This window comes from Gallus gallus, chromosome 1 (genome assembly GCF_016699485.2).
Source record: "Gallus gallus isolate bGalGal1 chromosome 1, bGalGal1.mat.broiler.GRCg7b, whole genome shotgun sequence".
NCBI classification, from domain to species: domain Eukaryota; kingdom Metazoa; phylum Chordata; class Aves; order Galliformes; family Phasianidae; genus Gallus; species Gallus gallus.
In genome coordinates, this window is record NC_052532.1 from 68,665,958 (window position 1) to 68,680,221 (window position 14,264).

The following is a 14,264-nucleotide window of genomic DNA, read 5'->3' on the forward strand; positions in this document are numbered from 1 at the left end:
GTAGCAAATGATAAGAAAAGGGAGGGGGAAAAAAACCAGTGAGATGCCTGATTTTCCGTAACGTTCAGATGAACTACTGCCAACAAAATGTATTGAAACCCAGCAACCAGGAACAGAAGCAGCAAATAGTGAGTGGGGGGTCTACCTGTACAGCCCCCCGAGACAAATTAAGTTATACCCATTCTGTATGAGACAGTAAGGCGGGTTTTAAGCTCTTGCTAGGTCATTCATTGCTCCATGGTGTCCCCTGCTGAACTGATGGAAGTTTTATGCTACTGTAGCGTAAGAGTTTGATCATGTGCTGTGGCTGCCACAATATTAACTTGCTCAGGGTGTCCCAGCACTCCTCTCCTGCCCCTGCCTCATGCTTTGTTTTCTAAACCAAATTATCTAGGAGGAACCATCCATTTTTCAAGTCATTTCCACTCCTGCTTGATCACACAATTTCAGGATATGTCGGGACATGATGCAGAGTCCACCATTTTAAGCAGGTGCCTGGACGGGCTCAGGGCGCTCTATTCATAATGAAAAACAGTACTTAACAATTAGCAGGGAAATCAACCATTCAGTTTTCCCTCCCCTTTCAACTAAGTAATTTAACGTACGAAAACTTTTCTTTTGCACATTTTAGTCAAGGTAGTTGTAGGATTTTATTTTTAATTTGACATTTTTTTCCTAAGTGACAACTCAGACATGGGCCAAGCCCTTAATGTAATGGGCAGTCAGTTCTTGCATTTAATCATGTGCATGTTTGGACAAAATTTAATTTATAGTGAACCTTTGCTCGCTTACAGTGGTCCATAACAAAAACTGAATGCAAGAGTCATGTATACATTAGCAGAGAAGAATCATGAAGTCACATTCTAAAGAACTATATCCCTTCAGAGAACAGATATTTTGTACAAACCTGGAACGAAAAGGGTATTGGAGGGGCATGATAGGAAGCAGCTCTCTATTCCTCCTGTCTTACTACACACTAGTTGAGCCTTGGGAGCTGGTTTGGCATTTGGGAGACATTTCACCATCTCTGAGGACAAAAGAAGAAAAATCAGAAGCTGCCCAACCCCAAACCCTGTGCATCCACTCCGTCACAACAGTGAGAAGAGGAAAGGTAGAAGTGGCAACGAAGAAAAATCACAGGTACAGGCATTTCTGAAATAAGTGTTTAACAGAGAGAGAACATCTGGATCTTGAGCTTGGACTTGGAAATGAAACTCCTTCAGATTTTTAGGTCTAGGATCTGAGTCTTTTATTCCTATCTACTTTTTTTTGGGACCGTTCAGGTCCAGACCTGTACTTTGAAATGCAGGTATCTCTAATTATGAGCGTAACGTTGCATGCACAATATCATCACAGAAGCCATAGGTAATATTAATGACATGAGAAGTCTTGTCCCCCTTTTTTGAAGGCCCAGCTCTCTGGTTCAACAGGGTAACTACAACAACATACACAAGAATCCCTCTCACAAAGGTCTTTTTATTTCGATTGCCAGTGAAAGCATTTTCCATTTCTCACTCCAGTTCTCAGAGGCTTATATTTCTGTTCCATGCTTCAGCTTCTGGAAGTAGAAAACTTCCCACCTGGGCAGGGGTGAGGCAGCAGATGCTGAGACTGGGAGTAGATGATCCCATCAATCCTTTCAGCCAATGTCAAACAGCCCCAAGCTATGGTACATAAATATCAGCTGCTCCTCATCAGCATCCACCACACAAGGCACACTGCAGCTCATACAATGGGTATGTCCCACTTCTCTTCATGGCTTCACAGCAAGGTAAGGACAGAATATCCTGTAGGTCTTACTCACAAACTGCTCTTTGTATTTGGGTGAGGGACAGCTTGTGTTTTAGCTGAACCTACATGAAATTGTTGAGTTGCTGGACCAGTTCTGTGCTTCATTCTAAAGATGATGGTATGCAACTGATAATTAAGATACTGCATTTATTTTAATCTGACATCTTTTGGTATTCAAGTATTATTTAAATGTACCTTTCCCTATAAATGACCAGATGCATTCTCAGCTACAGCCAGTAGATGCCATCACTATCTGCACTAAGGCAGCCTCACTGCTTACTTTCCTCCAGTCATTTCCTCCAGAGTTTTACTGTTTGCATTGACTGTTGGCTGTAGTGCTGGGCACCTCTTTAGCCAGATAGTTCATGCTGCATCAGATGGCTGAATCTCAGGCAGGTCTCTGTAGAGCAGTTCTTGCTTCAGCCCTGTATAAATGCATGTTCAGGTACACATGCCTTTCCTCTGGTCTTTTCTGCTTCATCCAATCATGCTCACCTTGCAAGGTGGACCTGGCTGACTCCTGTTTAGCTCCTAACTGGCCTTGTTGCTGCAGAAGTGCCATTTTTCCTACCTTCTACCTCACCACTGGACCACAGCAAGGTAGAGGAGAGATCAGAGCTGCAGCATCTGAATTCTGTAGGACAGTTTTGGGTTGGACTTTGGGAAGAGCAGACTGAAGTTGGGATGAAATAGGCCAATTGAAATGTGGTAGCTGGAACAAGCCTTCCTGGCTTGGCCTGAGTACAGAAGAAGGGTCCCAGGAGCCACCATTTGGATTGTGTTCCTGGCCTCACTGCTGGTTAAGTATAAATGACATGCAAGTCCTTTAAACACATCTGATGTTCACATGTGAAATACAGCAGTAAAAATCCTCTACTTATCTCCCTCCAAAGGCCTTTAATATTGCTTTGGTGATGTTCGGAAAGATATTATTTCTTTGGACTGAGGAGAAAAACACAGGTGCAAAGCATCATTTCTGAGCAAAAGAGGATTTTGTTACTGCAAATGTAGAACGCAGCAGGGAGATTACACTTATTTTAAGCCTCATTAAATTCATCAAAGAAAACAGCGTACATTAATGGCAAAGAGTGTTCAATTTTCCACCTTCCAAATGAGTATTCCAAATAATCAACAGAAATATACAACTAGGAAAATATTTCAGCACAAGCTCTTACTATGGGAAAAGCGTTCTGAGTAGGTTGAGAGAGTTTTGTGGTCTAACTGTATACCACACCTTAGAAAACTTTAGTCTTTACTAAGTTTTAACAGTTAGTTTTACATTAGTTTACAAAGCCTTTTCCAGAGGGCTAACTAGTACATTGCAAGGTAGATAGAGTGGATAGTTAATTAAAAACAAGCCCAAGAGGTAATCATTTCTTATTTCTACAGTCCTTAGTTCTCTATATAGCAGTGAAGGTAATGTATCTGAAAGCAAGTGGGGAAAATAAGGTTCTTACTGGTAATTAGGAAGAAAGTCAGTGGAGAAGGCTAAAAGCCAGTTGAAACCCTGCCAGTTATAAAGTGCCTTCCATACTGCTCTATCCATGAAAGTGGAAAAATGCCACAATTGCATGATGTGAGAGGCTGGTGCAGTGCTCTCTACTTCAGAGTACTGTGCTTTCCCTTAGTATGTCAGGAGATTCCCTTTTAAATAAGGCCTCTCCTTTATTTTTTCATCTTGCTCCCAATTAGGTAATAGCCATCAGTTCCTAATGTATCCATAATATATTCATGGTTTAAGGAAACTACCAAAAAAAGCAACAACTTAAATTTGACTATGAAAGACCTAACGTATGCCATTCTCAATAAAAATATGAAAATTGAATTAAAATCTCATTGAAATGTAGCCATGACCAAGATTTGTCATGGTTCAAATTGTGCTTCTAGAAGAAAAAATAATCTACCTAGAGGATACACAACAACAATGATTAGAACAGATATTCAGATTTGACACAAAGTTAGTGACACCTGCAGTTCTTGCTATCATTTGAGTTGTCTTGGGATTTGTACTCACTGCAGTTAATACTTCTCACACAGCTACTATTGGTAGTTTATAATAAGCAGGATACTTCTGGAGAGAACTTGAACAACAGGAGTGTGGTGCTGTGAATGTGTATATTGACTTGAATAACATCTTATTTGTAAACAGTTATATATCTTAAATATTCTGAATTACTCTTAAGGGGAAGTAGAGTTATATCTGAAATTACACAGCTCAACATAAAAAGACCATAAAAAAAGATCAAAGGATCAAACTGTAACATACATAATAATGTAGGAAGATTTACATTTGTGGGCACAAGACTCAAAATAAAATAAATAAATAAAATCAACACATTCAACATATTTCCCATTCTTCAGTCCACCAGCAGCACAGAACGGCCTGGGTTGAAAAGGACCACAATGATCATTGAGTTTCAACCCCCCTGCTATGTGCAGGGTCACCGACCACCAGACCAGGCTGCCCAGAGCCACATCCAGCCTGGCCTTGAATACATCCAGGGATGGGGCAGAATGAGCATTCCTCAGACAAAGTTACAGCCTTCTCCACTCTCCTGGAGAACAGGAGCAGCACCACCACAGCCACCACCGAGTCAGTGACTTACACACTTACCAATGCAGTCCTTTTTATTCCAGTGCAGTTTCTTTCCAGGTGGACAGACACACTCATAGCTTCCCATTGTATTCAGACACCCATAGTCACAGCTGCCATTGCTGATGCTGCATTCATCAATATCTGAAAATATAATTAATGTTGAGAGGAGTATTAAAAATGCGTGCACAGTATCCCCATGTATACTGTACACACATGTACTGTGCACTGAAATGTTGTGTGCGTAAGAATATCTGTACCTACTACATCTTCTACATTTACATCTATTATAAATGTGTAATGCAGACAACAGTCTTGTCAAACAGTTCAGCGTACTTAGCATGCATTTGTCTCCAGACACATACATAGCTGCTTTTCCTGTAACGATTTACACATATCATAAAATCATAGAATCACAGAATTGCTCAGGTTGGAAAAGACCCTGAAGATCATCAAGTCCAACCACAACCTAACCATACTACCCTAACTAACAACCCTCTGCTAAATCATGTCCCTGAGAACCACATCCAAATGGTTTTTAAACACATCCAGGGATGGTGACCCAACCACCTCCCTGGGGAGCCTATTCCAGTGCTTAACAGCCCTTCCTGTAAAGAAGTGTTTCCTGATATCCAACCTAAACTTACCCTGGTGCAACTTAAGGCCATTTCCCATAAGGCCATATGATACAAGTTACTTGTCGGGACTAGTTACACTGAAATTCTTGGAAGTCCTCACGAGATGCAAAACATTCTTGAAAGTCTGTGCAGCATAGAATCATAGAATCTCAAGGTTGGAAAGGACCTACAAGATCATCTAGGCCAACCGTCCTCCCATTACTCTTGCTACCACAAGCCACTAAACCACATCTTGTAGCTCCTCATCCAGATGCCTCTTGAATAATGACAACAATGTATATTACATTATATAGAAAAATGTCAAAGGCTTAATTGCTCAGACTCTAGTGTAATGATAGGCCTCAAAATGTGACAGTAATAGAAAACTGTCGCTGCATGTATTTCTAAGGGAGGTCAGGGCATAAAGGCTGACAGGCTGAGTGCCTGCCTACCGTTCCAAACCATGCCTGAATCACGTCTTAAACTCCAACTGCCATGTGCCTGGCTCTGAGTGAATCTACATGGCCTGCAGGAACGGTGTTAGAGTTCTAGTCAATTCTCCCCGGTCCTCAGCTCTGGAGCCTCGTGACGCAGTCTGAAGTCAGATGTGAGGTACAGGTAGGAACCAAATGAGGGACCAGGTTCCAGTGCACACTAGGTCCTACACCAATTAATAAACACAAGCCTCATCCAATTAGCCACACCTTCCTCTGGCACCTGTGGAAGAACAGCAGCACCCACACAGCAAAGGCTCAGAGCTGCAGTCTTCTGGTCTGTTCTGAGGCTGCTGAGTATACCACCGTGACAAAAATGCCAGGCCACTGTTTTACATTCTTCAGAGAATAGTTCAGACAATTAGAGACACTGAAATTTCAGTGACACTCAGCTCAAGCTATTCTCGCTTTAACTGTTTTGGTTCAGCTTATCACCTTGAGTTCTAAAATATTCAGCTTAAGAATGCGTGGCTCAGTAAACAGCTCACAAAGCAAAGAAGCAAACAGATGAGGGAAACTATTTCCAAACCTCCACAGTGCGTCAGTCCGTACAAGGTGTAGCCTTTATGGCAGAGACATTCGAAGCTTCCAGGGTAGTTGATGCAGGTGTGATCACAGGTCCTCTCAAAGGAACACTCGTCTATATCTGAATTCATAGAGAAAGCATTAAGAAGTTAGAACTCATTCAGAATGAACGGCTGGGATTTCGCAGCCAGCTGCAGTATCTTCTTCCTGATAAGCTAGTTGATCCCATTTCAGGTAAAATCTGAATAAAATCCACTTCATTCCTTTAGTCCCTTATAAAGGAAGGACTTGCATGTATGCAGAGAAACGTAACGGAAGACTAAACACGAAGACTGTATTATAAATATTCACCATTAGGTGGCAACATTAAACTTCTGAACCTTAACACCCAGCAGGGCCGTGAGGGTATTAAGATTTTTGGGGGACTCAGACTCCCTGCACCTAAGATACAAGAAGTCTGGGTGCAAAGCCCACATTCTACCTAATTCAAGAGAATCTGACCTCTTCCCCTTCAAAAAGCCAGGCATCTCTAATGATTGCTGCTCACTAATGTGAAACTCCTATTTGCACAGTCTCTTCCATCCAGCAGCTTATGAAGAAAGCAATTAACAGCACATTACTTCAAACAGCACAAAGGTTTTGCCGAGCAGGGCAACCTAAAGGTTTATTTGACAGCAGCCCTCACAGAATGGACTTGCTGAAAGCCGTTACATTAAAGGTACTTTAAATAGCAATGTGTGCAAAATAACAGCACTTCTGAGTGAATTTTGCCCTCAAACAATTGATATTCCTAAAATCCCCTTCATTAAATAATTTTTGTTAAAAGGCCAGAGAAAGTAATACAACGGCATCTCTTGAGAGCCATACATTCAGAAGTCTCTCTCAAAAACAAACAAACAAAAAATCACATTCTTACAATATTCCTGAGGGATAAAGGAAAGGAATAGGATTTCTTCAATAGCTCGCACACTTTCTAGGGTTGCTCATTAAGAACATGAGCTGAGCAGCACCATTACTTCACATAACTCAGACTTTCACACTGTACATGTTCAGAAAGGCGTGTGCATGGAAAATGTGGGAAATCACATAGACTTAAGGGTGTGCTACCCAATTCCTATATCCAAGTATTACTTATAAAGTTTTGATGTTTAATGAAACATTCTAGGTCTCCTTGTGCTATTATAAATGCAAATACTTAACTTCGAGAACTATAAAATCAAGCTTTTATGTATGTGTACATAAAACCAAAGGCTCTGTGAGAGTTTATACATGACTTTACAATGCTGTAAACAGATATATTTTATATGATGTCCAATTCTGAGTGTCTGAAGACATGCACTGAAAGAGAACTCACAATGTGGAAAGCTACTGCTCAGGCAAACGTGTAACATGAAATGAAGTATACATAACAAAACAATCTGCCATTCAGTTTTATGCGTGCATCATCTCGACCACTTGCTATGATCACGTGCTATAAAAAGACAAGTGAGATTTTCTATACATTTTTTTGCATCTGTTCATTTTTAATCCATTTTCCTGTATCGCTATTCAAGTCAAGGAAGTCATTTCTTTTTAAGGTTTCCTTTATAGCCCTGGAAATACGAGGCTTCTGAATATACATAAATAGCAAATTGTTTCAGTTTTCTCCAAATAAATACCTAAAGTGAAATCATTTGGGAATGAATACTGGAGTTACAGTTTTAAAGGATTTTTACTGCCTAACAAGCTGGATCATACATCATGGCTCCATTCACGTGCAGCCTTGTTCACTGCTGCAAGAAATTTGCAGAAGCAGCTCATTTGCTGGCCTCTGACTTACCAGGGAGGGATCTTTAAAAAGGAGAATATCGCATTTCTCAATAGTGACCTTACCCTGTGTTATTTTATTCAGTGGGCCTTACGTGCTGCTATGCATCATGGCACAGAACTTTACAGGCTTTTCTTCCAATCAACAAGGAGCTGTACCCTCCCAGCCTGTGTAAAGAGCAGTCTGTCTAGTAATAAGACCAGTCATCCGCTTGCCCGGCAGCAGGCACTTGAGATGGACAAATGCATTTCCATTGCATGAATTACTGCACGAAATATCAGCTACTCATAAACCTGCATTGCATATGCCGGCTAGCAGAAACAAACGCTTTTATTACAGTACAAAGACCACCCTAAAAAGCTTTTTTTAGCCATTTAAACCTCTCGTTCCCGCCAGCGCTGCTGCTAAACTCGGCCTCTCGCTTTGGCCGATCCAATGTGGAAAGCCTCCACACAGCCTTTCCCTTGCTTAACAACAAGCCCTTGTCACCCTCTGCTCCTGCCTGCTGAGGGCAGGGCTGGCGCTGCCCAGGGACAGGGCTTTCCACAGCGCCATGCCTGCAGAATCACCAGTCCCCTGAGGAATTCAGCACTGGCCATAGAAAAGGGAAAAGTATGCACCGCATGCTCTCCGCTAAAAGAAACCCACGGTGTGATACAGGACACTCAAATCCCCTTGCACTTTTTTGCTTCCCTTTTTAAACTCTGAAATCTGTGTTTTAGGTGCTATTACCTCCTCAACTCCCAGAAACTTTGAAGTCGGCCATCCCCTCTTTGTAGTGCCCTGCAATACCTCTCTTCATGAAAAGATGTGTTTATTTCCCACTACCCCCACGATACAGCGATATCCCATATGAGGGAATTACCCTACTCTCCCATATCCACAGACCTGGGCTTCAAATTGTGCATACCACACAACTGGGAACGAACGTAGGTATCTAATCTTCAGCTCCTTTATACAAACACATCTATGCCATCTGTCAGCATTATCTGCTGAAGGGAAGCCCAAAAATACAAAGGCGGGTATGTTGCAGGTTACAGCTGTAGCAGCAGGGGAATGAATGAGTTTTCTTTTGGCTTTGTGGTCAGGCTCACCACAAACACATGCACATGCTCACACACACAAACATGATTTTTTTTTTCTACTGGGTCAAAGTGAATTCCTCACGCTGAGAAATGAACTTCCTTGCTTTGAGGTGCTTTTAAAAGTGATTTAAAATTATTTAAATTAGGTTTTTGAACCATTTTAGGACGAAAAGTCAAAGCGTTTCGTTTTCAGGGAACTGCAGTGGAAACTTCAAGTTCTTAGACTATTCCAGTTGAATTTGGCATGCATTCACAAACAGGCCGAGCTGTCTCAGAATCTTTCAGAATTGCTAATGCTAATCTTAGTTTGCTAGTCTGACATCCAATTCAGCACATTCTTTTTTATTTTTTCTTTACTCAGAAATTCCAATCACATCAACCACTATTTTCAGCACATGTGAGACATCTTCACAGTTTAACTGCTTGAAGCTTGTGGGAACTGCAGAGCTAAATTTATCCCTGATAGTACAGGATGAGTTTCCTGCTAGAGGTAGTTTTTCTGGTGGTAGCACACCATTCTAAGGCAAGGAATGGCCTGCTACTAGAGCTGACAACTACTGGAGGTGCCAGCTCAGGGACTGGGACAAGTGACCCGAAGGGTCCCCTCCAACCTCCACTGTTCTGTGATTCCTGTGCACCCCGGATGCCCCAGACCTCTCTGAAGTACTCTGTTTATGGTACCCTGTGCTGCTGATCGCTCTCCTTCCAGCCAATGCTTCCATGACATCAAAGAATCAACTCTGAATAAAACCCAACATCTCTTCTATCAATCCACGCTTTCATCTCCAGAGGGAGTATCTGAACGGCGCAAGCACTCCTTCCTTTTTGCCTAGGAGGGATTCAAATTGAAGAGATTGTTCAATGGTTTAATAAAAGAGTAGGATTTTCCTCTGTTTTTGAGGGAAGCGGTTGTTGCCAGCGGTGGTCATGCTTTATAATATTTGTTTGGCCCTGTTTCTACTATTTCAAGCCAGAACTTTAGATTTTTTAATCGGTTTTTCAACTATATATACATATATATAATTTCATGCTTTCACACATTCAACATTAACGATACTTATTTTTCTTGAATATGTTTGTGTGTGTCAGATTGTCAGTACTGGCAAGTAAGGTCTTCCATTTACCTCCAGAAGGGGAGATAGATACCTCTGAGCTATTTTCTCCTAGGCTTCCTCACACAGTTATGTCTCAAAGGTGACCTGAAGGAGCAGGGAGAAAGCTGCTCAGTTTCCATGCTCAGTCCCTGCCCTTTCCACTGGTGCTGCCAGCAGGATCCCAATTACAGTAGCACTAATTGTTCTGGTGGTTTGTGTGATGTGGACTCTGACTCATTTGTGACTGTATAGAGCAGGGCACCAAGAAGCCATCACACAGTAATGATTTTTGCTAAGTCTGAAACTGAGCTGGATTCCTACCAGCAGTTCTGAAGTGAAAGGCTTCTTTCTGTACTCTGTTTCCAGTCCTCAAATTCAGTTCCTTTTATTCTCGATTGCCATTGCTTTTTTCTCTACAGTAAATTTGAGAGTAATTAAAAGAAATCAAACACCAGAAAATTCAAGTGTAATGCAGAACATTTCAAAAAGCATTAGCATTGCTAGCAAAGAGCTCAGCACTAAATATTTAAAGATGGGGCTGGTAAAGAGCATGGCAAGGGGATATTACTATTTGATGATGCTATTTGCGCCACAGAGAACAAGACAGGAAGAGCTTTGAGACAATCAAAAGCTATGAGGCAGTTTTAGTGTGGAGAGCAGATTGGAACAGTTGCACTGTGGGCAAAGAACTCATCTAATATTTGATTTGCTTTTATTCACTGAGGCAAGATAAGACATATGCGCTGGATTACAGCATATATGTAAAATAGATTTATTATCTAATAATAATAATTTAATAAATCTAATACAATAAAAGACTTTTTTTTGGGGGGGGGGGGAAGGAGGAGTAGAAATAAAAAGTAAAAAAAAAAAAAAAGAAAAGGAAATATATATTTCTACTATCAATTCCTTCATCAGTGAAAGTGACTCATGACACCCGAATGCTAACAAAAATGGTCACGGTATCGCATTAATACCTTGAGTTGATATTACAGTCATTGTTCCACATACTCACAGTCCTTCCCTAAGTTAAAGTAAACCTTCATTATGGCAGCAAAGACATCTATATTTCACAAGTGCTGCCCAGGATGCTGTGAAATACATGCACACCAAGGAATATCTGGCTTTCAAATAATCCCTAGGCTGGAAGCGATGGTCCAGGTGTCCCACTGGGACACAAAGCCATAGATGAGGGCAGCAGCAAGCATTCTCCCAGTGTGAGTGTCAACAATACATAGCCTCATTTCAGCCTTCTCACACCCCCTGGTTTATTTTTAAGCCCCAACCAAGTGCAGACTCAGTGTGGAGTACCCCACTCAACTGATCATGCACACAAAACCGAGCCCAAGGTGAGGCAGAACATTTGTGCTCACATTTCTCAGCTTTCAAGTCACTGGTTTCTCTGAGAAACAGAGCTTTTCCTTTTTCTCATTCATTAAGCACACATACACAGAAACTCTGAAGAACTGTTAGATGATGTTTTTAAAATAAACACTAATGCTTTTTTATATGTATATTTGGCTGAAAGTTATTTTCTGTCTCCCCCTCCCTCCCCTCCATCCTCTGATTTCTGCAGGGAATTCATACCACCCATGTAATGTTGTTCACCTTACAGCCCAGCCAGAGTGGTTTCCAACAGCACTTGACAGACATTAGGGAAACCACATATCTTAATCTGAGTGGTTGCTGGACCATAGGGAGTCATGATTCAAGCTACATTCTCCAACAAATGCTGGCTTAAATTCACTGTTGGGAAAGGTATTATTTTGCTACAGTCACCACATGAGGGGTTTCCACCATAGCTCAAGTTTTCTGATCCACAGTGACTTAGTCCTGTTCACAGTTAGTAAAAAAGCATCCTCCATCTGAGAATATAACTCTAATATACATCCAGCACCAAGTAGAAGGAATGGCGTTTAGCTGACTTCTTGCGTTTCACTGTCTACAAAAACAAAGCCAATGAAGGGGAAACATGGAAAGATCTAGTAATATACACACCTCCTGCTTCACTGCTTTCCCACTGAGTGCTTCTGAAGCCGGCTAACAAAAAGGGAAAGGAAAAAAAAAAAAGGAAACCGGAAAGCCGTAACCCCAAACCTTTAAAAGTAATTGAAAAACCACACCCATTTAGGCTTCCCACTGCATTACTCACTTGCAATCAAACCTGCTGCTGAGACTTAATTGTTAATAACATACTAATGACCGACAGAAAAACAGATCTGGCCTAAACTGTTATACTTCAATGTGAACATCAGTGTCTAAGTAGCACAGTCACATCTTGTGTTTCAGAAATTTAAGTGGAAACCATCCATTATGAGTAACATTGACTTAGACTAGAGCATTTATTTGTTTAAGAATTTCATCGATCACAGTTAATTATGTGATTAGTGATGACCAAATGTAACGTGCTCATCAGGGAACGACAGATTTCTGAAGGAAATTGATTCTGCTTGCATGGAAATGTGCTTTTTATTATAGAAGACGTCTTCTCAGAATGCAAAGTGGTAATAAAGCAAATAAATCCATATAAACTGCAAAAAAAAATTGTGAAAAATATACTAGAGACAGATGAAATAAATAATTAGAAATCTGTGACTTATCATGTAAATATGCCACAAAGGAGACAATGCAGTAGAAAAATGAAATTACGATGACATCAGGGATAGGCACCAAATTTTGCAGGATTTTTGGTTCCTTCCCACTCTAATACAGGTCAGACCATTGCTGCATGCGTTATTTAAGCATGTTGCTAGGGTTCAGATCAGAAACAAAGACTTGTTCATAGCAAGTTAATCAGTTTCCCCAATCTAGATAAAGCATTTAATTGAACCCTTGATTCTACTCACAGCAAACAACACGTCACCAATCTCTGGCAACTGATTTAGGCAGCAGTGCTATAAGCAGGTCCATGTCTTTGCCACATGGGAACCATGGAAATCAGTAAGGACCTGGAGATGTGCCTCCAGACACATTCCCACTGGAGAGCTTTGGGCACAAGTTAGCTTCAGCTCTGTGACACACAGAAGATACTTGCTGTCTCAGAGGACAAGGCTTTCTAGTACAGCAGCAGCTTAACTTCAGCAAACAGAGACATTCCTCTGGGTTAACCACACTGAGGTGGTTGCCCTCTCGCAAGCTACTTGCAGGCCCAAGCTTCTGCCACAGCAGTAGGGTCTGCACAGACCTTGAGCCTGCCAGCTCTTGCAGGCTGCATGAGCAAGAAGGCAGCGCTCTGCTGAGCAGCCATATGCCCTGGAAAATGCAACCAGACCACAGTTTCCATTTATTTAGGCCAGAGTGGCATGCAATGCCTGGAGTGTGAAGCCCTCCCCTTCCAGTCTGTAGCTGTAATAAGGACTGCAAGTGTAATCATCTACATAGCTCTGCCTCACTGTCTCAGTAACCTTTAACGTCTGCTTTTATTCAGTACACTGAGATCCTGGAAACACCTTGTCTTCACTCCACTTACTGGCTATCTGTAACCCATAATGACTTCAATAACCTGTTATCTCTGTTCTTGAGGCTGTCAAACTGCCACTTATATCACTCTTAAGAAAGGTTAAGTCTCTCTCTCTCTTTGTACAGTCCTGAATGTAATATTAACACTATAGCTTTGGTGCAAGTGCAGTTTAGGGAGCCACGATTGTCTCAGTTGTCTGTCGTTCATTCTGGTCTGATGATTTCAGATACTCATATTTTGCTCTAAGGAATATTTGGACATCACCGAACTCTCCTTTTTTTGTGTTCTCATACTTCTAATGTGTTTCTGAAGCTGACTAATGTCCTCTACGATATGTGTGATAGAAACCAGATATTTATTTTGATATAATGAGTTTCTTTAATACCAGCAAGATGACCATGCTCATTTAGCCTGACCTCCTGCATTTAAGCAGCATCTAGCATTTTTGCTTGATAACCTATGAAAGCATTTCAATTCCAGAAAGGATAGGCTAGGTGTTTTACTGAGCTAACCTCTCAGACGCTTACATCAGCTCAGTTTTTAGAGTTAAAATTAGTTTGATCCTTTTTAGTTGCTAAATCTGGCAAAGAATAAGTAACTTATCTTAAAAAAGTGCAATGCATACCTGATTCTTCCAGAAACCAGCAAGTACCTCTCAATATATTTCTTGTAGTATTTTGCTGGGTCTGAGGTTACGCACAAGAAAGTAGAACTCAGCTAAGTAGTTCCCTTGGGCTGGCTGGCTGCCTGTCTTAATTCGTATAATCAGAGCAACGAAGTTCAGAAGACAGTAATCAT

General features: G+C 41.2%; 1 protein-coding gene across 4 annotated transcripts in view; it reads right to left on the reverse strand.

Moving 5' to 3' along the window:
* The window catches only part of SCUBE1 (signal peptide, CUB domain and EGF like domain containing 1), a 207,272-nt gene that overhangs the window by 25,545 nt on the left and 167,463 nt on the right, over positions 1-14,264 (reverse strand). For all 4 annotated transcript variants that reach the window (XM_015291284.3, XM_015291278.3, XM_015291272.4 and 1 more), the window contains 3 exons: positions 6,025-6,141; positions 4,406-4,528; positions 908-1,027 (listed from right to left, as the gene is read on the reverse strand). In XM_015291284.3, coding sequence (XP_015146770.1) covers positions 908-1,027; positions 4,406-4,528; positions 6,025-6,141 — 360 coding nt within the window. The remainder of the gene's footprint in view (positions 1-907; positions 1,028-4,405; positions 4,529-6,024; positions 6,142-14,264) is intronic.